Source organism: Scyliorhinus torazame, chromosome 16 (assembly GCF_047496885.1).
Source record: "Scyliorhinus torazame isolate Kashiwa2021f chromosome 16, sScyTor2.1, whole genome shotgun sequence".
NCBI lineage: Eukaryota > Metazoa > Chordata > Chondrichthyes > Carcharhiniformes > Scyliorhinidae > Scyliorhinus > Scyliorhinus torazame.
Window position 1 is genome coordinate 40294079 of NC_092722.1, and position 23601 is coordinate 40317679.

Here is a 23601-nt window from a genome sequence, read left to right on the forward strand (position 1 = left end):
TCCTGTGTCTCAATAAGATGACCTCTCATTCTTCTAAACTCCAATGAGTACAGGCTCAATCTACCCAAGCTCTCCCCATAAGATTTCCCTCCATAACCGGGATCAACCCAGTGAACCTTCTCTGGAATGCCTCCAATGCCAGTATTTCTATTCACAATATTCCAGCTGTGGTCTAACTAGTGCCTTGTACAGTTTTAGCAGGACTTCCCTTTTTCTACACTCCATTCCCTTTGAAATAAAGGCCAACATTCCATTTGCCTTTAACCTGCTGAACTTGCATGCTAGCCTTTTGTGATTTAACCACGGGCACTCCCAAATCCTTCTGTGCTGCGCTTTTCTGCAATCTTTCTCCATTCAAGGGGTGGCACAGTGGCTAGCACTACTGCCTCACAGCACCAGGGACAAGAGTTCGATTCTGGACTTGGGTGACTGTGTAGAGTGTGCATGTTCTCCTCATGTCTGTGTGGGTTTCTTCTGGGTGCTCCAGTTTCCTCATTTCCTTGAATAAAATGGTAGTTTTCCAATCCTCTGGGCCTTTTCAGAATTTAAGGATTCTTGGAAGTTTACTCCCAGTGCATCCACCATCTCTGTAGCTACTTCCTTTATAATCCTGCGATGCAACCCATCAGGTCCAGGGGACTTTATTGGCCTTTAACCCCATTCGTTTTCCTATTATTTTTGCCCTAGTGATTGTTATTGTATTTATTTCCTCCCCCCACCCCCACTTCTGCCCTTTGAGTATTTATTTTTGGAATGTTATTGGTGTCTTCCACCATGAAGACTGATGAAAAGTATTTATTTAACTCCTATGCCATTTCCTCGTCCCCCATTATTATTCACTTTGGCCCCTTCCTTTTCATATATTTAAAGGGACTCTTGCTGTCTACTCTTATATCACTTGCTGGTTCACCCTCATAGTTTATCTTTTCACTCTTTATTTTTTTTGGTCATCTTTGGTTGGTTTTTAAAACTTCCCCAATCCTCTGGCTTACAATTAATCTTTGGCACATTATGTTTTTTCTTTCAGTTTAATACTATCCTTCACTTCATTAACCATGGTTGATTTATCCCCTTCCTAGATCAAAAATAACCAGATGAGTTTAGTTCACTCAATAACACTAGTTTTAGAAAACATTTTCACAGGAGACCTGTTAAATTCGAACATTTGCTTGCTGTGTACCAACTGCGTGGTCTCAGTGACAGGCTTTTGCAGATATATCAAATTTTTGGCACTGACACACATTCCAAAAGATGGGAAGCACTGTTGTTGCCAATCCTCCAAGGTGGGATTAAAGTGATATCCCAGAGTGCTGTCAGAATTATTGATGGCAAAATTTCAGTGATTCCACAGGCCTTCTGCCAAAGTTACAATGAACAAGATGGCGAGGGAGCATTACTACCAACCCTAGCTGTACCTGACCAAGTCCGTTTGCAGCGTATCCAGGGGCCCAGTAGATAACGGGCTGGATTCTCTGGTTCGCCATCCGCGTGGTTTCTCAGCGGTGAACAGGTCCAAGCTCCCGCCACCTGTCAATGGGATTTCCTGTTGAAGCCACCCCACACCGCTGGAAAACCCGCGGCGGGGTTGCGCTGCCGGCGGGATACGGGAATTGCAACGGCTAAGAATCCTGGCCTCTCCTTCATTAACTTTTGGCGTACCGGTTTCATCACTTACCTCATGGCTTTATTCTTCGATTTTGTAAAGCGGCAGAGTAACATTTCGCTAGGCCATTGACTTGGGCTTTAATGGAAAAATAGACTTGAGCAACAAATGTCATGTCAAGCTTTAATGGACACAATGTATGGAAGCACAGTGGTTAGCACTGTTGCTTCACAACGCTAGGGTCCCAGGTTCGATTCCCGGCTTGGGTCACTGTCTGTGCAGATTCTGCACGTTCTCCCCGTTTCTGCGTGGGTTTCCCCCGGGTGCTCCGGTTTCCTCCCACAAGTCCCGAAAGATGTGCTGTTCGGTGAATTGGACATTCTGAATTCTCCCTCTGTGTACCCGAACAGGCGCCGGAATGTGGCGACTAGGGGCTTTTCACAATAACTTCATTGCAGTGTTAATATGAGCCTACTTGTGCTATTATTATTCCTTTGGAACTCCTTTTGTCCCAACTATCCATGGAAGATCACGGGTCTAGCGTTCTCCAGAGGCTGCAGAAGGATTCCCTAGTTGGGGACGGCCAGGCTGAGAAATACTTTAAGTAACTGTCTGCGGAATTCCAAAACGTATTTTTTATTTTTATTTTATCCCTTTTTCAGAGTTCCAAAGCCAATGCACAGGGTGGATTGTTTGCTTCGTAAACAAATCCAAATTCAAACTGAATCAAATTCATGGTTCCCACAGAGGAGGCAAACTAGGTCCAAGCTGCCACGAACACGTGTTACACCTGGCCTCGGCCTTGATCCTATGTTTGATCTGAGCCAAATGACCGAACTCCGAAACGTGGGCTGGATTCTCCGGTCGGCAACGCCGAAATCGTGTTCGACGACGGGCCGGAGAATCCGAATTCCCGACAGAATCGGGGGTGGCGCTGCATCCGCGATGTTTCGCCCCCTCCAAAGCAGCATCCTCACAGAGAATGCTGCCCCCCCCCCCCGATGCTCCGCCCCTGACCGGCCGAGTTCCCGATGCCGTGGGTCTCTCATGGTTTCACCTATCGGGAACTCAGCATGGCCGCTGCGGACTCGGTCCAGCGCCGCCACGGTGGGGGGAGGGCCGGTTTGCGGGTAGGGGGGATATTATTCAGGGCTGGGGGCACTGTGGTGGTGGGGGCCGTCTGGGGCGCGCGAGCCGGTCGTAGGGGGTACTATTTTGTGTACCGGGTCCATGGACTGTGTCCGCCATGAAGCATGGCGCAGCCATTGCAGGCCGCTGCCGTGCGCATGCGCGGCCATGGACCCGGCAATTCTCCGGACCGTATCAGCTGCTAGAGCCTGGTGCTCTACTCTGCGTTCCTGCTGGCAGCCCCAGCAAAACGGGGAATCGGTGGCCATTTTGCGCCAGGAAAACGCAACTGTTCCCGCACCGGCGTGGGGACATAGCCCCAGAATCGGAGAATCCAGCCCCGTATATTTAAACCAATGTGAGAGGTATTAACATACATGTTTGAAAAGCTTGGCCTATCTCTTGGGCACCACAAGTGACTGATTGTAACTGTTTCTTCGACACAAACCCGGACATTTTCCACACCGGGTTATCGCCTCAGCTGAAATCATGCTGCATGTTAGTAAAAAGAAGCTTCATTTTTGTCACAGGGGGCAGTGTAGTGGGAGTTTCACTGCACCAAACATGTGCTGTACCAGTGTAGAAGGATTTATACTGGCTATCTAATGCGTGCAGTGGCGCTTTCACTGCCGGGTTGTGAGAAACGTATGTACATAAAGCAGAACCGGGACACTCAGCAAGTGACAGCTTTATTTAAAGGAACGATTCATAGAAATATATATGAAAAATCAACATAATCAACAGTGGCTCAGCTTAAAAGTAGGTTTTGTACAGCACACAGTGATTGGCATTACCATCTCCACAGGATAAGGCACAGGTGGAGGGCAGGTTACAGGATTAAAGGAGTTTAGGGTAAGATGGCCCAGACTGTGCATGAAGGACCTATTCATTTCTAAAATCTATACTGGACTATTTTCATGTACGTTGATCTTATGATGTGTAGATAGTGGCTCATCGACATTTCTGATTGATTTTACGATCAGCAAAGCAGACATTGTCACTCAAGCTGCACTCTGACTTCCCACCTCTCCCTGAGCAAAATTAAAGACCCCAGTCTTTTCCACATTCGCCAGGCCTGTGGAAATTGGACATCAATCTCACAGGGTGCAATGTGTGCTACCATGGCGATATTGCACAAAATGAAGGATAAGTGAGGGTGGAATCAGGAGACATCGCTCCTAGTTACCCGGATCAGTACATCAATGTATGCATGTTGTAAGGGATAATGGAAAACACAAGGAAAGCCAAGAGGAGGGAAACAAAATAATAAGAAGAATTAAAAAAAAATTTTTTAAAGCCAGCCAGTGATTCCAGTGACCCAAGCCCTTAGTCCTGTTGCAAACCCGGTGTAAAAACACGAGAGAGAATATTCCAAGGGCTCCTCAAGTCCGAAATATCAGGAGAAGGGCCTTTTTAAACATTCTTTTGGGGGATTCTGTGAACATTTTAGTCCTAAATTGAGGGACTTCCTGTGTAAATTCTGGGTCCTTGTCTCAGAAGCTATAAGAACCATTCGCTGCTACCTGCCATCCATTGCATGTCTCAGCATTATCAGAATCACCTTGAGCTTGGGAACATGGAAACATAGAAAAAAATAGGAGCAGGGGGAGGCCATTCATCCCTTCAAGCCTGCTCCACCATTCATTATGATCATGGCTGATCATCCAACTCAAGAGCCTAATCCCGCTTTCCCCCATATCCTTTGATCCCCTTTTGCCCTGGTGGCTCTGGAAATAGTGATGCATTGGTGGTCATCTTCCGGAATTCTATAGACTCTGGAACTGTCCCTGCAGATTGGAGGGTAGCATCTTTGGATTGTGGGGGCGAAACCCACGCAAACACTGGGACAATGTACAAACTCCACACGGAAGTGACCCAGAGCCGGGATCGAACCTGGGACCTCGGCACCGTGAGGTAGCAATGCTAACCACTGCGCCACCGTGCTGCCCTTGCTTGACAAATCAGTTGGAATTCTTTGAAGGTGTAACAAGTACAGTTGATAAGGGGGAGCCAGTCGATGTGGTATATTTGGACTTTCAGAAAGCGTTTGACAAAGTCCCGTATAAGAGATTATTGTGCAAACTTAAAGCGCATAGGATTGGGGGAAATGTACTGAGATGCGTAGAAAACTGGTTGGCAGAGAGGAAACAAAAAGTAGGGATTAATGGGTCCTTTTCAAATTGTCAGGCAGTAACTAGTGGAGTACCAAAAGGATCGGTGCTGGGATCCAGCTATTCATAATATATATTAATGATTTGGATGAGGGAACAAAATGTAACATCTCAAAGATTGCAGATGATACCAAGTTAGCTGGGAGGGTGAATTGTGATGAGGATGCAGGGATCCTGTAGCATGATCTGGACAGGTTGGGCAGGTGGGCAAACCAATGGCAGATGCAGTAAAATTTGGATAAGTGTGAGGTTATTCATTTTGGAAGCAAAAACAGGAAGGCAGATTACTACCTGAATGGTGGTAAATTGGGAGAGGGGAGTGTACAGCGGGACCTGGGTGTCCTTGTGCACCATTCGCTGAAGGTAAGCATGCAGGTGCAGCAGGTGGTAAAGAAGGCTAATGGTATGTTGGCCTTCATTGCGAGAGGTTTTGAATATAGAAGCTGGGATGTGTTGCTGCAATCGTACAGGGCCTTTGGTGAGACCACACCTGGAGTATTGTGTGCAGTTTTGGTCTCCTTTACTGAGGAAGGGTGTTTTTACTCTCGAGGGAGTGCAGCGAAGGTTTACCAGGCTGATTCCAGGGATGGCGGGACTGTCATATGAGGAGAGATTGACTAGGTTGGGATTGTTCTTGCTTGAGTTCAGAAGAATGAGGGGGATCTCATAGAGACTTATAAAATTCTAACCGGACTAGTCAGGGTAGATGCAGGAAAGATGTTCCCAATGATGGGTGTGTCCAGAACCAGGGGTCACAGTCTGAGGATTCATTTCCGACAGAGATAAGGAGACATTTCTTCACACAAAGAGTGGCGAGCCTGTGGAATTCATTGCCACAGGAAGTAGTTGATGCTAAAACATTGAATATATTCACGAGGTGGATAGATATAGCACTTGGGGAGAATGGGATCAAAGGCTACGGGGAGAAAGCAGGATTAGGCTATTGAGTTGGATGATCAGCCATGATCGTGATAAATGGCGGAACAGGCTTGAAGGACCAAAAGGCCTCCTCCTACTCCTATCTTCTATGTATCTATGCCCTAAGTGCTATATCTAACTGCTTCTTGAAACCATACAATGTTTTGGACTCAACTATTTCCTGTGGTAATGAATTCCACAGGTTCACCACTCTCTGGGTGAAGACATTTCTCCTCATCTCTGTCCTAAATGGTCTACCCCATATCCTCAGACTGTGTCCCCTGGTTCTGGACACACTCACCATCGGGAACATCCTTCCTGCATCTGCCCTGTCCATTCCTGTTAGAATTTTATAGGTTTCTATGAGATTCCCCCCTCATTCTTCTGAACTCAAGCGAATACAATCCTAACCATTCAATCTCTCCTCGTATGTCAGTCCTGCCATCCCAGGAATCAGTCTGATAAACCTTTGCTGCACTCCCTCTAGAGCAAGAACATCCTTCCTCAGATAAGGAGACCAAAACTGCACACAATATTCCAGGTGTGGCCTCACCAAGGCCCTGTATAATTGCAGCAAGACATCCCTGCTCCTGTACTCGAATCCTTGGGAAAGAGGTGGGAGGATCAGAGCAAAGGCTTTTCTATCTCCCAATCCCTAGCCAATGATCTCGTTAGGAGGTGCATGTGTGTGGACATCAGGAGCGAGGCAGCTTGGGGCAGGATAGACCATCTAACAATCTTCTATCTTGGTTCACAGAGTATAAGAATCGTACAGGAGGGCTCCCGATGCCTGTGTGGCGTGTGTGGGGGAGGGGGGAATGTGGAAAAGACAATAACTCCAGGCTAACTTTCTAGAAATTGCAAAACACCCCACAAATCTTCCTTGACAAGCAGTGTCAACATTTAATTTACACCGTTTATAAAAATAGTCAGGACAAAATCAATTTGACATAAGAGGGAGAGAGAATCATAAAGTGCTGTTCAGCTTTATGCTTTCAGTGTCTGGTGTTTATGGCTAATTATCTGGATGATTCAATAATTCAGTCTGTCTGTAATGAGGTACTTGTTAATAATATCTGATGATTATTTAATGGTGTGATTGCAGCATGCTGTTGTAATTAGGAGACAGTGCTTTGACAATCAGCTCGATGACTCTGAACATGGAGATGACTGGGAGCCCAAGACTAACAAAGATCCCACCCAGTTAAATACATAAATCGATTTTCCGAGGGTCACCACTGTCATAACAGTGGAAGTCAATCCAAATGTCATTGACGTGCGGATGTCCAGGAATACCCTTAGACAGTTACAATTGATGGATTTATATGAAAAAAATAGCCTTTAAACTCCCCATTCCTTTACTGGAGATACTGCTGACTGGTGCTTCACTGGCACCCATTACCCACTGGCTTTTGCACTGGTGAGGGGGCCGTTCTTCAAGATGATGCCCCGGGCAGAAGCTGCAGCAGGATGCTGGACTCGATCAGGCAGGGAGAGGGTGTTAAAACCAAGCCCGGTCTGCTCTCATCTCAAACAGGTGGGATTTTCAGTAGGCCACTGGATTGCGACAAAGAGCAGGAATCTTCATGGTGCGGAGATGTGAGGGCCAATTGCAGGACCCAACCACTGCCCATGCAGTTAAGATCAATCACTGCGCCCACTCCTTAATTTTCACCCAGAATTTTCATGGGTACGTCCGCTCTCCTGTTAAAAACCTTGGCATAACCCCACAAAACTTCACTTCCCTCTGCAGAAATAGCTCCTAAAACCCATTTATGCTGATTTCCTGCTTTCCTGTTTGCGGGAGATTGGAAAAAACCTCTTGGACATTTCACCCCCCCCTGTGAGCTTTTCTCTCCTTTTCCCCAGTTCATATGGCACAACATTTATCACAGTGCGTCTGCCTGAGAATGATGGCTCACAAATCAGCTGTGACAGATTTTCAGCTTCAGTAGTCATCTTGTTGACTCTCCCAGTGCAGCACTGACAGAGTGCAGCACCGTTGGTGGTGCCGTCTTTCGGACAAGAAGTTAAACCGAGACCCCCAACTGTTCTCACCACTTGGCACCAAACATCCCCTGGAACTATCTCAAAGAAAGGAAGAGTTCTCTCCAGTGTCCCGGCCAATATTTATTCCTCAACCAACATCTAAAAAAGTTACCTGGTTATTATCATGTTGCTGTTTGAGAGAGCTACAATTCAACTGTGATTACACGGCGAAAGGACTTAATTGGCTGCAGGGTTCAGTGGGACGTCCTCCAGTTCTGAAAGGTTCTTTGTTATTCATTTACGGTATGTGGGCATCGCTGATAGGCCAACATTTGTAGCCCATCCCTAGATGTCCTTGAGAAGGTGATGGTAAACTGCCTTCTTAAACTCCTGCAGTTCCTGAGGTGTAGGAACCCCCACAGTGCTGTTAGGGAGTTCCAGGATTTTGACTCAGTGACAGTGAACGTCAATGTATTCTCACTCAGGAAGGTGAGTGACTTGGCGGGGTATCTCCAGGTGGTGGTGTTCCCAGGTATAGATGGTAGCTGTCGTGGGTTTGGAATGCTCTGTCTATGGAGCCTTGGTGAGTTCCTGCAGTGCATCTTGTAGATGGTACACACTGCTACTAATGTTTGCTGGTGGTGGAGGAGGGAGTGAATGTTTGTAGAAGGGGGAGCAATCAAGCAGACTGCTTTGTCCAGCTTCTTGAGTGTTGTTGCTGCTGCACTCATCCAGGCAGGTGGAGAGAATTCCGCACATTCCTGACTTGTGCCTTGTAGATGGTGGACAGGCTTTGGGGAGTCAGGAGGGTGAGTTACTCGCCGCAGGATTCCCAGCCTCTGACCTGCTTCTGGTGGCCATAGTCTTAATACAGCCAGTCCAGGGTGGTATTTTATGCCACATAGTGGTAAAGGTTTAGTGAATGGATGTAGCAGACCTCAGGAGAAATAGTGGGAACTTCAAAAAGGGAGGGAGAAACACAGTGATAGGACTGAGCAAGAGGGAATGCATAGGGAGGTTAACTCTGTCTTGTTGCATTCGAACAAGCTATATTTGTAGTTCTTCTTTCATATAGCGAGGAGGTGTGGGCACCTGAGGGCCTCAGGTAAGTTCTTGTTTTTTCACTGTTCCCTTTGAAAGTCTGCAACGGCTCAGCTCTTTGAAAGCAAGTCAGCAGAGTCAATGATGGAACAAAAATGGGAGTGAATAATCTTCAGAGTCATGAATACATCAACCATCTGGGGTCCTGGTACCAGGAGTAGAGATAAAAGTAAAACCCTCCGCGTTGGAAATCTGAAATAGAAACAGAGAATGTACAGCAGGTCTGTCAGCATCAGGAAGGAGAAAAGGCACATTCGCACTTTATGAGTGTTGAACCCTCATGAATTTGTCAAACAGCCTCTGCCCGAAACAATATAACTTGCATCTAAGTTTTTTAATTTCTTACGTGGGGTGTGGGGGTGGCTGACCGGGCCAGCACTTTTTGCCCGTCCCTAATTGCCCCTCGACTAATTGGCTTGCCTAGGCCGTTTCAGAGTCAACCACATTGCTGTGAGTCTGGAGTTACGTGTAGGCCCGACCAGATGGCAGATTTCCTTCCCTAAAGGACAGTAGTGAACACCGGAGGGGTGTTACAACATCCACAATGGTTTCGTGGTCAGCATTAGACTTTTCAATTCCAGATGTTTTTTATTGTAAATTTTTTCCAATTAAGGGGCAATTTAGCGTGGTCAATCCACCTACCCTGCACATCTTTTTGGGTTGTGGGGGTGGGACCCACGCAGACATGGGGAAAATGTGCAAACTCCACACAGACAGTGACCCGGGGGCCGGGATCTAACCCGAGTCCTCGGCGCGTAAAGCAGCAGTGCTAACCACTGCGCCACCGTACTGCCCAATCAATTCCAGATTTTTACAGGATTCAAACTTCGCCATCAGCCGTGGCAGGATTCGAACCTGGGTCCCCAAGAGCATTACTCTGGCTTTCAGGAGTGCTGGTCCAATGGCAGTAACACTGTGCCACCGCCTCCCAACGGTGCGTCACAGAAACCTGTCAATGGAGAGTGCCTTTAAGAACTGGGGGCGCGATTCTCCGCTCCCGCGACGAAGCGCCCACGCCGTCGGGGGGGGGGCGTGGCGCGAAAGCAGCATCGTAGGCACGAAAGCAGCGTCGTAAGTGCACGACGCCCGAAGGACGCGGCGCTGCGCCATAAGTGGCGCGATCCGCGCACGTAAGGACCCAGGAGGAGGAGAAGGAGGAGAGATGGCTGAGCCCCGACGAGCCATACCGAGGTTCCAGGACACGGACCTGGACACCCTCCTCCATGAGGTTGAAAACCGAAGGGCCACCCTCTGCCCAAGACGTGGGCATCGCCAGCCGTCCAGCACGGTGAGGCGTGAAGTTGGCACCGCCGTGAGTGCTGTGGGGCACACCCCCCGGTCCGGGGAGCAGTGTCGGAAGAAGCTGCACGACCTCACTCGGGCTGCCAGGGTAAGTGCCATGAGGGTGCCCACGGGTCACAACCAACCCCCCTCCCCTCACCCCCCGTGCACAAGGGTGGGGGAGTGGGGTGGGGGGGTGGGGGGGGGTTCAGTGTGCACAACGTTGTACTCGACCCACATGAGCACCGGGACCCCCCCTGGAGAGGTGCCATGGCGTGGCTCCAACTGTCTCCTCACCCAGCATTAATATAGCTTATATCTGCACGCCCTGATGATACCCGCCTAATTGTGATGCTTTATCCAAACCCCCCCCCGTAAGGACAAGACAGCTCACAACCATCGTGAGCGTATGAGAACCGGAGGGGGTTCTCCTGTGCTGCACCCTCTAAATGTTCACGAGCAGAGGGCCCTGGACCTCGCTGGGGGATCCGCCACCCGGGAGGTCGCGACATGCCAGGTCAGAGGCGAAGAAGCAAGTGAGACAACCCTGCATGTCGTCCCGTTCCCCCCCCCCAGCCCGTCATCGCCCCCCTCACACTCTGGCCACTGCACCCTCGATCCCCTCCCTCCTCACACTCATGCCACTGCACCCTCGATCCCCTCCCCCCTCACACTGGCCACTGCACCCTCGATCCCCTCCCCCCTCACACTCTGGCCACTGCACCCTCGATCCCCTCCCTCCTCACACTCATGCCACTGCACCCTCAATCCCCTCCCCCTCACACACTGGCCACTGCACCCTCAATCCCCTCCCCCCTCACACACTGGCCACTGCACCCTCGATCCCCTCCCTCCTCACACTCATGCCACTGCACCCTCGATCCCCTCCCCCTTCACACTGGCCACTGCACCCTCGATCCCCTCCCCCCTCACACTCTGGCCACTGCACCCCCGATCCCCTCCCCCCTCACACTCTGGCCACTGCACCCCCGATCCCCTCCCCCCTCACACTCATGCCACTGCACCCTCAATCCCCTCCCCCTCACACACTGGCCACTGCACCCTCGATCCCCTCCCTCCTCACACTCATGCCACTGCACCCTCGATCCCCTCCCCCCTCACACTGGCCACTGCACCCTCGATCCCCTCCCCCCTCACACTCTGGCCACTGCACCCCCGATCCCCTCCCCCCTCACACTCTGGCCACTGCACCCCCGATCCCCTCCCCCCTCACACTCATGCCACTGCACCCTCAATCCCCTCCCCCTCACACACTGGCCACTGCACCCTCGATCCCCTCCCTCCTCACACTCATGCCACTGCACCCTCAATCCCCTCCCCCTCACACACTGGCCACTGCACCCTCAATCCCCTCCCCCCTCACACACTGGCCACTGCACCCCCGATCCCCTCCCCCCTCACACTCTGGCCACTGCACCCTCAATCCCCTCCCCCCTCACACTGGCCACTGCACCCTCGATCTCCTCCCGCCCTCACACACTGCCCCCACCACCACCACACACCCGGCCCAGCGTGTCTAACGAACCCCGTATCGTTGTGTGCCCCAGGGCCAGCTGCCGAACGTCCAGGGTCGTCTCGGCCAAGACACAGCCGACCATCTCCAACCTCAAGCGCACCCAGGGACGCACGCCAGAGGGTGGCAGTCGGTCGGACAGGAGGGCCATCCTCTCAGTCTGGGATGCTGGACGGGGACGCACATACGACGGACAGAGACAATACTGAGGGGCACAGGACGGACAGTGACGATGACACACAGACAACGGCCACACAGTCCACGGATTCACCTGGAGGGCAACATGACATGGGCCGCATGCACCTTGCGCCGGGCCATGAGGGGGACCAGTACACACCAGACTTCCTAACGGACGATGACCTCGAGCTTGCGGCACTGCTGTCTCCCACACCATCCACCATTGCAGAGACACTTACCTCGGTTGGGTAGATAAGTGATGAGGCTCCTGGGTCACGGTCTGGTGCGCACCACACAGCCGAGCCGGTACAGCAGGTGGAGTTTGGAGCAGCCGAGGGGCTGGACGGTCGGAGGGCAGCCCAGGTCCAGCAAACAGCTGCCGCCCAGACGGTTCCTGGGTTCCTGGATGTACTTGACCCACCCGGACAACTGATGCATGTGGACACCCAGGGACTGAATAACAGGATGAGGGCCATCTTCCAGGACCTGCACACGCAGTTGGAGGAGTCCATTCGCGTCCAGGAGCAGGGAGCGGTGCCGCTCATCGCAGCCACCCAGGCCGACACCGCACGGGTGGCGTCCGCGGTGGAGGCAATGGGTGTAACGGTTTTGGCCATTGGTCAGTTTCTGCAAGGCGTTGGGCTTCACGTGCACGCGTCATCCATGGCCCAGGAGCGGGCTGCCCTCTCACAGGTAGCCATCTCACAGAGCCAACAGGACATTGCCGCCGCTCTCCGGGCCCTGGCCGAGTCTCACAATGCCATGGCCCGGTCCCAGCAGGCGATGGCACAGTCCCAGCAGTCAGTCGCGGAGAGCATAGACTGCCTGGCGCATGTGATGGCTGGTGTAGCGCACTCACAGGTTGAGATAGCACAGTCCCTGGCAGGAATGTCGCACTCCCTGGGCTCCGTCTCTGTGAACATTCAGACCGTGGTCGATACCGCTGCAGGCCTCCAGGACTGGCAGCGCCAGGTGTCGGTGGTGCGACGGGGCATGTCTCCAATCGCACCTCCGTCCCACAGTGAGGCCCGGGGGCCACCGTGCTCCCCGAGGGAGGAGGAGGTTCTGGGGCCCGTCGCTGTACCTCCAGCAAGGGACGTCCCGGTCCACTCGGCCTCCCCCGTTCCGTCCCTGGCGCATCTGGTGGGCAGCGGGCAGGACAGGGGGGCACCACGCCATCCAGCACGCCGGCCGAGCAGCCTGGCCCATCGAGGCCGGGCCGCCACAGGAAACGTGTGCCGAAGGGGAGCCATGTTGAAGGGCATGATTCTCAGCAGTCCGCCTCCACTCCTGCTGTACCATCTGGGGAGACTCCTAGACGTAGTGGTAGGGCCCGTAAGGCAAAGAAGTTAAGTACATAATAAGTTGGCACAGGTGCAGGGCACAGTTTAGTTGTAGGGGGTAGGGCATCTGTATGTGAATGTCACAAATAAACTCACTGTTGCACTTAACTCGTAAGACTCTGTGCTATGTCCGGTGCCAGGGGCTCGTGAGGGTGACTGAGTGGCGCTGTGGTTAACGAGCGGTTCAACGTCGGTGCCGGATGTGCTGTCCCTTTCCCCCCGCCTCCCAAAATCGGACACCGTAATCCTCGGCACTCCGTCGCCAGCTACCCCACACGGACACGTGATGAAATGTCCGTTACGAAGGCTGTGACCACCGGAGTGCATGGTTCAGCTATAGCCATGAGTCAGACCTCGGCTGGCGAATCTGAGCTCACAGTTCATCGCAGAGCGGGCTGTCATCATTCAACATGGCACTGTTCACACCCGCTTACACAATCATCAATGTTGTGCAATCCCGTAGTGCCGCAGTGGTACGGTGATGTGGAATTGGTGTCGTGAACGCGGTGCAGGGGGGCGGTGGGGGGGGGGGGGGGGGGGGTGTGCAGCATGGTGCCCGTGTGCAGGACTGGCGGTGCAAGTGGCAGTGTTCAGCGAATCCCTCGTCCACGGTGCGTGAACCGTGCGGCCACCAACGCGTTGCATGCCCGCTGTCCCCGGCGGTGCCGTCGTGCTGCCTCCTGGACGTAACGAGCAGCCGGGCAGTGTCTGTGTCCTGCGCCCCTTCCCCCCCATCCTCCTCCTCTTCCTCCTCCCCTTCGTTTGCGTTAGCTCCGGTGCCGTCAGGCCCTCCGTCCAATTCCTCCACCAGTGCATCTCCCCTCTGCATGGCAATGTTGTGCAGCGCACAGCAGACCACAACTATGCGACCGACCCGGTCGGGCCGGTACTGCAGGGCCCCTCCTGATCGGTCCAGGCATCTGAATCGCATCTTCAGCAGGCCGAAGCACCGCTCCACCACACCCCTGGTTTCTGCACGGGCCTCATTGTATAGGCTCTCCGCGTTGGTGTGAGGCCTCCGTATTGGCGTCATCAGCCATGACCTCAAAGGATAGCCCTTGTCGCCCAGCAACCAGCCCCTCAGCCGGGGTGGGGGGGGCATCCATCGAACATTGCAGGGATGAACGACTATGCCAGAATGTAGGCGTCATGCACACTCCCGGGGTACCTTGCACACACGTGCATGATCTTCATGTGGGGGTCGCACACTACCTGAATGTTCATGGAGTATGTGCCCTTCCTGTTCATGAACACTTCCCTATTGTCTGCAGGTGGGCGCATGGGGACGTGCACACCATCGATGACACCCTGGACCATCGGTATCCCGGCCACCTTGCCGAATCCACGTGCCCGTGCTTCCTGCTGTGCTCGGTCCTCGGGGAATTTAATGTACCTGTCCGCGATGGCGTACAAGGCGTCAGTCACGGCCCTGATGCACCTGTGGACCGATATCCCGGATAGGTTCCCGCTCGGCGCCTGGAAGGAACCGGGAGCATAAAAGTTTAGGGCCACCGTCACCTTGACGGAGACTGGTAGAGCGTGGCGTCCACCCGTTCCAAGTGGTGCGAGGTGTGCCACGAGGTGGGATATATGTGCGACCGTCTCCCTGCTGAACCATAGTCTCCTCCTGCATGTGATGTCCGGTAGGGCCTCGAACGACATTCTGTCACAGTACACCCTCGGCCTTGCTGGACGCCTGTGGCGCCCTGGCACCACCACCAGTGGCTCCTCCTCCTCCCCCCCCAAGCACTTCAACATCAGTGCCCGCCTCCTGTGCATTCATCGCCGTCGGGGAGTCAATGTTTCTCTCGGCATCCCCCTGGACATTCCGGGCCTGAGCGCCTGCGGCCTGCACGGCGATGATGGGCCACTCCGCGGTTATCCCCTCTGCTGCAGGAGCAGCAGCCGCTGCATCTGCAGCCACTGTGGGCCGTCGCAGTCTACGCTGCCGGATGGCCACCTGCAGAGCTGCGGCTCCAACCACGGCAGTGAACATCGCTGTCTGGTTGGCATACATGGTGACCTGCAGGAGGGTGGTGGGGGGCAGAGAAACGACATGTTACACGGAGGTTCTTCCACACCTCGCCAGCTGGGTTGCATGGGATACCTGTGTGCCCCGGTGGCCTGGTTGCGCTGCAGATACGCAGCCAGCCTAACACCTGGTCACTGTCTGCGTCCAACGGTCAGTTCACACCGTACTGCTCACCAGTGTGCCAGTCGCCTGTGCCCATCAGCCACACGACAACCTGCGGCCGTGTCCTCGTCACCGTCCTGCCATATCAGGGCGGCTGACATGTGGCATCCGCGGATGGACGATACCATCCACACTCTCCCTAACCCCCCTCCCACCTCCACTCCATTCCCTCACCCCCTCCCACCTCTGCACTCTCCCTCCCCCTCCCACCTCCACACTCTCCCTCACCCCCCTCCCACCTCCACTCCCTCCCTCACCCCCTCCCACCTCCACTCCCTCCCTCCCCCTCCCACCTCCACACTCTCCCTCCCCCCCTCCCACCTCCACACTCTCCCTCACCCCCTTCCCACCTGCACTCCCTCCCTCACTCCCCTCCCACCTCCATACTCTTCCCCCACCCTCCTACCTCCACATTATCCCTCAACCCCCCTCGCACCCCCAGTTGGCTGCAGCGTTCTCGGGGAAGCCGACCCGGTCTGCAAGAGCTTCGGAACAGTCCGCTCACCTCCTCACTGCTCAGCGTCAGCCAGCACGACGAGCTGACGACTTTATTTACCAGGTGTGACTGGCGACGGTGTGAACTGGCGTCACGCCCTCGGGACTTCGGGCCATCCGGGCCGGAGAATATCGGGGGTAGCGGAGAATCACCATTTTGGGTGTCTCGGGGGATTCTCCGGCCTGCGCCGCGCAGAACTCGACGGGGCCGATTACGCCACTTGGGTGAATCGCGGGAGGGCGTCGGACTGGCGTTGCGTGGAAAAATGGCGCGATCGCCGATTCTCCCAACCAGCGCGGCATCGGAGAATCGCGCCCAGGATGTTTAAGCAATGTACCTTTAAGAAAACAGTGATGTCATAGAGTGGGTGGAGCTCCGCTCAGTTCAGCCATTTTGCAGTTTGGGTTTTGCAGTTAGTTTAAAAAGTGCCTGGCTGGTTTTGCTGAGAGCAGCTGAAAAGTGCCTGGCTGGTTTTGCTGAGAGCAGTAGAAAGCCAGTTTGAGACAGCAGCTTGGGTGTGCCTGTGTGTTTCCAGAGAGTTTGCAGGTTTTTAGTTTCAGTTTAAAGAGCAGTTTGAAAAGCAGCTTGTTTTGCAGTGAGCTGGAGTTGCTGTGACCTCTGCCATAAAAGACCATCTCTGGATCATTTGGGTGATTTCAACTCAGAATTGTAAAGCCTTTAACCTGATGTGATTTTGTTTAAAGGTGTTAAGTCTCTTGGAAGTTTGAAGGAACATTTTAAGGAGTTATTTACTGTTGCAATATTTTCTGAGTTATCTTTGAAGTAAGGGGTGTTAAGAGATCCAATGTTTATTTAAGATGTTAAGTTGAGTTCATGGAATAAACAGTGTTTTGTGTTTAAAAACCCACGTGTCCATAATTGTAATCCCACACCTAGGGAAAAGCCGCGTGCTCGGAAAAGCAACAAATCCATTAAAGGGAGAGGTTGGTTGAACTCCATGATACATTTTGGGGTTCTGAAAACGCCTCCCCATAACAAGCCCAATAATGGAAAAATTCAGTTCTGACCTAAGGGAGAAGTGAAGAGGGAGTGAGTTTTGGAATAGTCAAATTGAAGGTGATAAATGGCGTGAATGAGGGTCACAACAGAAGATGGACTGAGGTGCAGTGGAGGCAGGTGATGTTACACAGTAAGTAGCCTTTATGATGGAGAGAAAACATTTAAAAAAAAATACCAGGAGCCAGAAGGAGACTTGATCCAGCAAGCCTACTCAATCTAACAACAACTTGCATTGAAATAGCACCTTCAGCAACATAAAACCATCGTAAGATTCTTCTCATAGGCACAATAATCAGACACTGAGCCACGTAAGGGGATATCTGAACAGGTGACCAAAAGGGGAGGATTTCAGGCCTGGCTGAGAGAGAGGTTGACAGATGGAGCTGTTTATTTAGGGGTGAGAAGTCCACATATCAGGGGCTAGGCAGTTGAAGGCAGGGCCGCCAATGCTGCAGCACTTAGAATCAGCCAATTTTTAGCTGATTTTTCTTCTAACCCACATCTGTCGATCCCATACTTTAAAGAGCAGCAGGTTCCCTCCCCTGAAAAATATAGTGGAAAACTGAAGTGTGTTAAATGTGCCATGTCTCTGCTTTTCTAAGTTCTGACAGGCCAATCACGTATTTCCAAACATTATACCCTTTCTAAAAATGAAACTCTTCCCAGAGAGTTAGAACCAACATTTTCACCTACTTAACATTTAAGTAGGAAAATACTAGCAGATCCCCATGGTGTGGCTCACACCACATCAGAGAGATATGCTGTTTTATAAGGGGGCGAGTGCTATACTGCGCATTGATAATATCAAGTACACTACATTATCCTCTTATTAAAGGGAAGCTGTGTGCAATGTGGCCTAACCCTTGAAGACAATAAAATTTTATTACTTTAAATCAACATGGTTTGGGGTCAATTGGGAGGTAATCTCTCTGAGCTGCATTTTGAGCTCAGTTAGATATCTTTTATTGCTGTTCCATTTCCAGCAATGATTTATTAGCTTTTTTAAATTATATTTTGTTTATTCCTTTAAGTAACTGGTTCAACCCTTGAATCCTCTGCTGTCTTTACCTCAATTTTTCATCCACTTCCCTCGTTTCCCTCCCCCCCCTTCAACATTGTTTTGCTTTGGTTTCCCTCAGAGGCGTTGTTTCCTTTCAAAGTTAATCTTAACTTCTGTTTTTTTTTGTCGAAGAAAGAAACGAATGAGGAAGGACATTCTTGCCTCAATCTTAACCCCTCCCTCCCTGTACAGTCATGATATTAACGGTGAAGACTGCGGCCAGGGAAAAGAAGGCAGGGCAATGTAATATGAATGGCCAAGCCACGGAGTGTCCTGCACTGTCTGCCAGGCAGCTGTCCTTCTCTTACAAAACCTTGGGGTGGGGCGGATGGAACAGGTTTGCATCCTCCCTTCCGGTCCAAACCCCAATGGGAGTCCTTGGGCCACCTCCCCCCGGACTGTGAGAGATGGTTGCCAACTGTGATTAGATGGATTCCTGGAGGTTGCCCCACACTCCAGTCATTCGCCCTTGTGATGCATGGCCTCCCTACACCAATTGGAAAGCAAAAAAGGCTCATTACCCAATTGGATGATGCTTGGCCATCAGTCAAACAGCCTTTTTCCCCACCATTTCGCAATATTTTTATGTCTGGTAAGAGAAACTTTTTAAAAAAAGACAAAAACTTAATAGCTTTGAAATGTCCCATTTATATGTCTCCAAGGTTGCAAACAGCAGAGTCCTGGAAATTCATCTTCAATTTCTGGAGACACCAGGCCGATTCTGGTGGGTTGGCAACACTATCATGAGAAAATCTCCAACCACAACTACCCCCACCCCACCCCCATCACCTCCAGCAGCCCAATCGGCAACTGCAAATGTACTGGAACCCCCTCCTGACTGCTGTGGATCGCGACCATGGGATCCTGCCCGCTGCCACTCTGTGTATTCCCTTTCTCGTACAGTCTGTGTATCAACTGGATGGGTGTCGGACAGGTCTCCAGGGAATTTTATTTAAACAAAGACCTGCTGTTAAAGTTAGAAAGGACTTAATGTCCCTGACCACTTTGGGTGGTGTTGCTGGTTACCAGACTCTTCCCTCCCCCTCCCCCACACACCCTCCCAACCCCTCCCTGTAAAAATCCAAGCGCTCTTCCATTTAGTGGGCCTGAAACCTCAATTGATATTTTTTATTCTGTAAGTGAATCAAACAGCAAGAAAGGCAAACATGCTCTCTCACACACAGTCTCACTGGCCCCTGTCCCTTTCTCTGATCTCAGTCTTTTCCCATCCATCGTATTTTCTGAGTTTATAGAACGGAAGAGACACAGTAATCAGCACTCACACAACCTCACAAGTGAGGCCCACAGCATTGCCACCAGGGCTGGTTTAATTGTAGTGCTATGTTTACAAAGGCAGTTCTCCCAGTGAGACACAGCCAGAGTGAGACAGCAAAGAGTGAGTTTGGGAATTTGAATCTAGGTGGGAATTGAATCAAATCAAATCAGTAAGTCAGCTCCTTTTAAATTTCAGGAGTTTAAATTAATTTAAATTAATCTAGAATTGTGCAGTGTAGATTAACAAGGGCTGCCCCACCCACTCACATAACTGGTTAGCAGTTAAGTGTCAGTCACTTTAAATCTACCTTGATCTAAAAGCAGGTGGGGGAGGGGAGTCAACTCAGGCCAATTTAAAAAGAGCAACTTGGAACTCACTCCCAGTGAGCCAGAGAAGACACAGCCAGAGTGAGACAGCAAAGAGTGAGTTTGGGAATTTGAATCTAGGTGGGAATTCGAAGCTGGGTGGGGAGGAGGGGCTTTTTATCCCTGGTAAGTGACTGGTAAGTACATTTTCTGTTTTCTTTTTCATTTCATTGGTATATATATATATTTTTTCTTAGTTGTTTTCTTTTTGAAAATTGTAGTTGTTGAAGTTAACCAAAGTTTTAAGACATGGCAGGAGATCTCAGACCCATGTCATGCTCCTCGTGTGCGATGTGGGAGTTCAGGGACACGTCCACTGTCCCTGGCTCCTTCACGTGCAAGAGGTGTGTCCAGTTGCAGCTCCTGTTAGACTGCTTGATGGCTCTGGAGCTGTCGATGGACTCACTTTGGAGCGTCCGCGATGCTGAGGACATCGTGGATAGCACGTTTAGCGAGTTGGTCACACCGCAGGTGAAAGGTACTGAGGGAGATAGAAAATGGGTGACCAAAAGACAGAGCAAGAGTAGGAAGGCAGTGCAGGTGTCCCCTGCGGTCATCTCCCTGCAAAACAGATATACCGCTTTGGATACTGTTGAGGGAGATGGCTCACCAAGGGAAGGCAGCAGCAGCCAGGTTCATGGCACCGTGGCTGGCTCTGCTGTGCAGCTGGGCAGGAAGTAGAATGGCAGGGCTATAGTGATAGGGGACTCAATCGTAAGGGGAATAGACAGGCGGTTCTGCGGACACAATCGAGACTCCAACATGGTATGTTGCCTTCCTGGTGCAAGGGTCAAGGATGTCTCGGAGCGGCTGCAGGACATTCTGGGGGGGGGGGGGGGCGGGAGGGTGAACAGCCAGCTGCTATGGTGCACATAGGCACCAACGATATAGGTAAAAAACAGGACACGGTCCTACAAGCTGAATTCAGGGAGTTCGGAGTTAAACTAAAAAGTAGGACCTCAAAGGTAGTAATCTCAGGATTGCTACCAGTGCCACAAGCTAGTCAGAGAAGGAATGTCAGGATAGATAATATGAATGCGTGGCTCGAGAGATGGTGCAAGAGGGAGGGATTCAAATTCCTGGGGCATTGGAACCGGTTCTGGGGGAGGTGGGACCAGTACAAACCGGACGATCGGCACTTGGGCAGGACTGGAACTGATGTCCTGGGGGGGTGTTTGCTAGAGCTGTTGAGGAGGGTTTAAACTAATGTGGCAGGACAATGGGAACCGATGCAGGAAGTTGGAAGGTAGTAAAACAGGAACAGAAATAAAGGCCAGTAAGGGGGAAAGTGTAAGGCAGAGAAGCCATAGTCAAAAATCAAAAAGGGCGACAGTACAAGGTACAGTGACTGAGGGGAGCTCAGTGAATAGGACCAGGAATACTAAAAGGAATAAAACGGGAAGTAAAAACATCAATGGTAAGCGACGCGGCAGGTTGTTACAGGAAGATATGGGTTCAACGACAAGGAAAATTAGGAGAAAAGTTAAGAAGAAATATAACTTTAGAGAGGTTACTGATCGAGGTGTTAAGATTCAGAACAGAGGTTTAAAAAAAACAACATAAGTGTACTTTACCTGAATGCTCGTAGTATTTGGAATAAGGTAAATGAGTTGATGGCGGAAATCATTGTGAATGACTATGATTTAGTGGCCATTACTGAAACATGGTTAAAGGATGGTCACGACTGGGAGTTAAATATCCAAGGGTATCAAACTATTCGGAAGCACAGAGTGGATGGTAAGGGAGGTGGTGTAGCTCTGTTAATTAAGGATGACATCCGGGCAATAGTAAGGGATGACATCGGTGCTATGGAGGATAAGGTTGAATCCATTTGGGTGGAAATCAGGAATAGGAAGGTGAAAAAGTCACTGATAGGAGTAGTCTACAGGCCACCAAATAGTAACATTATGGTGGGGCAGGCAATAAACAAAGAAATAACTGATGCATGTAGAAATGGTACAGCAGTTATCATGGGGGATTTTAATCTACATGTCGATTGGTTTAACCAGGTCGGTCAAGGCAGCCTTGCGGAGGAGTTTATAGAATGTAACCATGATAATTTCCTAGAACAGTATGTAATGGAACCTACGAGGGAACAAGCGGTCCTAGATCTGGTCCTGTGTAATGAGACAGGATTGATTCAGGATCTCATAGTTAGGGATCCTCTCGGAAGGAGCGATCACAATATGGTGGAATTTAAAATACAGATGGAGGGTGAGAAGGTAAAATCAAACACTAGTGTTTTGTGCTTAAACAAAGGAGATTACAATGGGATGAGAGAAGAACTAGCTAAGGTAGACTGGGAGCAAAGACTTTATGGTGAAACAGTTGAAGAACAGTGGAGAACGTTCCAAGCGATTTTTCACAGTGCTCAGCAAAGGTTTATACCAACAAAAAGGAAGGACGGTAGAAGGAGGGAAAATCGACCGAGATATCTAAGGAAATAAGGGAGAGTATCAAATTGAAGGAAAAAGCATACAAAGTAGCAAAGATTAGTGGGAGACTAGAGGACTGGGAAATCTTTAGGGGGCAACAGAAAGCTACTAAAAAAGCTATAAAGAAGAGTAAGATAGATTATGAGAGTAAACTTGCTCAGAATATAAAAACAGATAGTAAACGTTTCTACAAATATATAAAACAAAAAAGAGTGGCTACGGTAAATATTGGTCCTTTAGAGGATGAGAAGGGAGATTTAATAATGGGAGATGAGGAAATGGCTGAGGAACTGAACAGGTTTTTTGGGTCGGTCTTCACAGTGGAAGACACAAATAACATGCCAGTGACTGTTAGAAATGAGGCTATGACAGGAGAGGGCCTTGAGAGGATTATTATCACTAAGGAGGTAATGATGGGCAAGCTAAAGGTAGACAAGTCTCCTGGCCCTGATGGGATGCATCCCAGAGTGCTAAAAGAGATGGCTAGGGAAATTGCAAATGCGCTAGTGATAATTTACCAAAATTCACTAGACTCTGGGGTGGTCCCGGCTGATTGGAAATTAGCAAACGTGACACCACTGTTTAAAAAAGTAGGTAGGCAGAAAGCGGGTAATTATAGGCCAGTGAGCTTAACTTCGGTAGTAGGGAAGATGCTGGAATCTACCACCAAGGAAGAAATAGCGAGGCATCTGGATGGAAATTGTCCCATTGGGCAGATGCAGCATGGGTTCATAAAGGACAGGTCGTGCCTGACTAATTTAGTGGAATTTTTTGAGGACATTACCAGTGCGGTAGATAAGGGGGAGCCAATGGATGTGGTATATCTGGATTTCCAGAAAGCCTTTGACAAGGTGCCACACAAAAGGTTGCTGCGTAAGATAAAGATGCATGGCATTAAGGGGAAAGTAGTAGCATGGATAGAGGATTGGTTAATTAATAGAAAGCAAAGAATGGGGATTAATGGGTGTTTCTCTGGTTGGCAATCAGTAGCTAGTGGTATCCCTCAGGGATCAGTGTTGGGCCCACACCTGTTCACAATTTACATAGATGATTTGGAGTTGGGGACCAAGGGCAATGTGTCCAAGTTTGCAGACGACACTAAGATGAGTGGTGAAGCAAAAAGTGCAGAGGATATTGGAAGTCTGCAGAGGGATTTGGATAGGCTAAGTGAATGGGCTAGGGTCTGGCAGATGGAATACAATGTTGACAATGTGAGGTTATCCATTTTTGTAGGAATAACAGCAAAAGAGATTATTATTTAAATGATAAAATATTAAAACATGCTGCTGTGCAGAGAGACCTGGGTGTGCTAGTGCATGAGTCGCAAAAAGTTGGTGTACAGGTGATTAAGAAGACAAATGGAATTTTGTCCTTCATTGCTAGAGGGATGGAGTTTAAGACTAGGGAGGTTATGCTGCAATTGTATAAGGTGTTAGTGAGGCCACACCTGGAGTATTGTGTTCAGTTTTGGTCTCCTTACTTGAGAAAGGACGTACTGGCACTGGAGGGT

General features: G+C 50.5%; 1 protein-coding gene across 1 annotated transcript in view; it reads right to left on the reverse strand.

Moving 5' to 3' along the window:
* Window positions 1-5586: 5586 nt before the first annotated feature.
* The window catches only part of LOC140392767 (forkhead-associated domain-containing protein 1-like), a 279760-nt gene continuing 261745 nt past the window's right edge, over window positions 5587-23601 (reverse strand). The window contains exon 31 of the mRNA XM_072478384.1: window positions 5587-9102. Coding sequence (XP_072334485.1) covers window positions 9040-9102 — 63 coding nt within the window. The 3' untranslated portion in view covers window positions 5587-9039. The remainder of the gene's footprint in view (window positions 9103-23601) is intronic.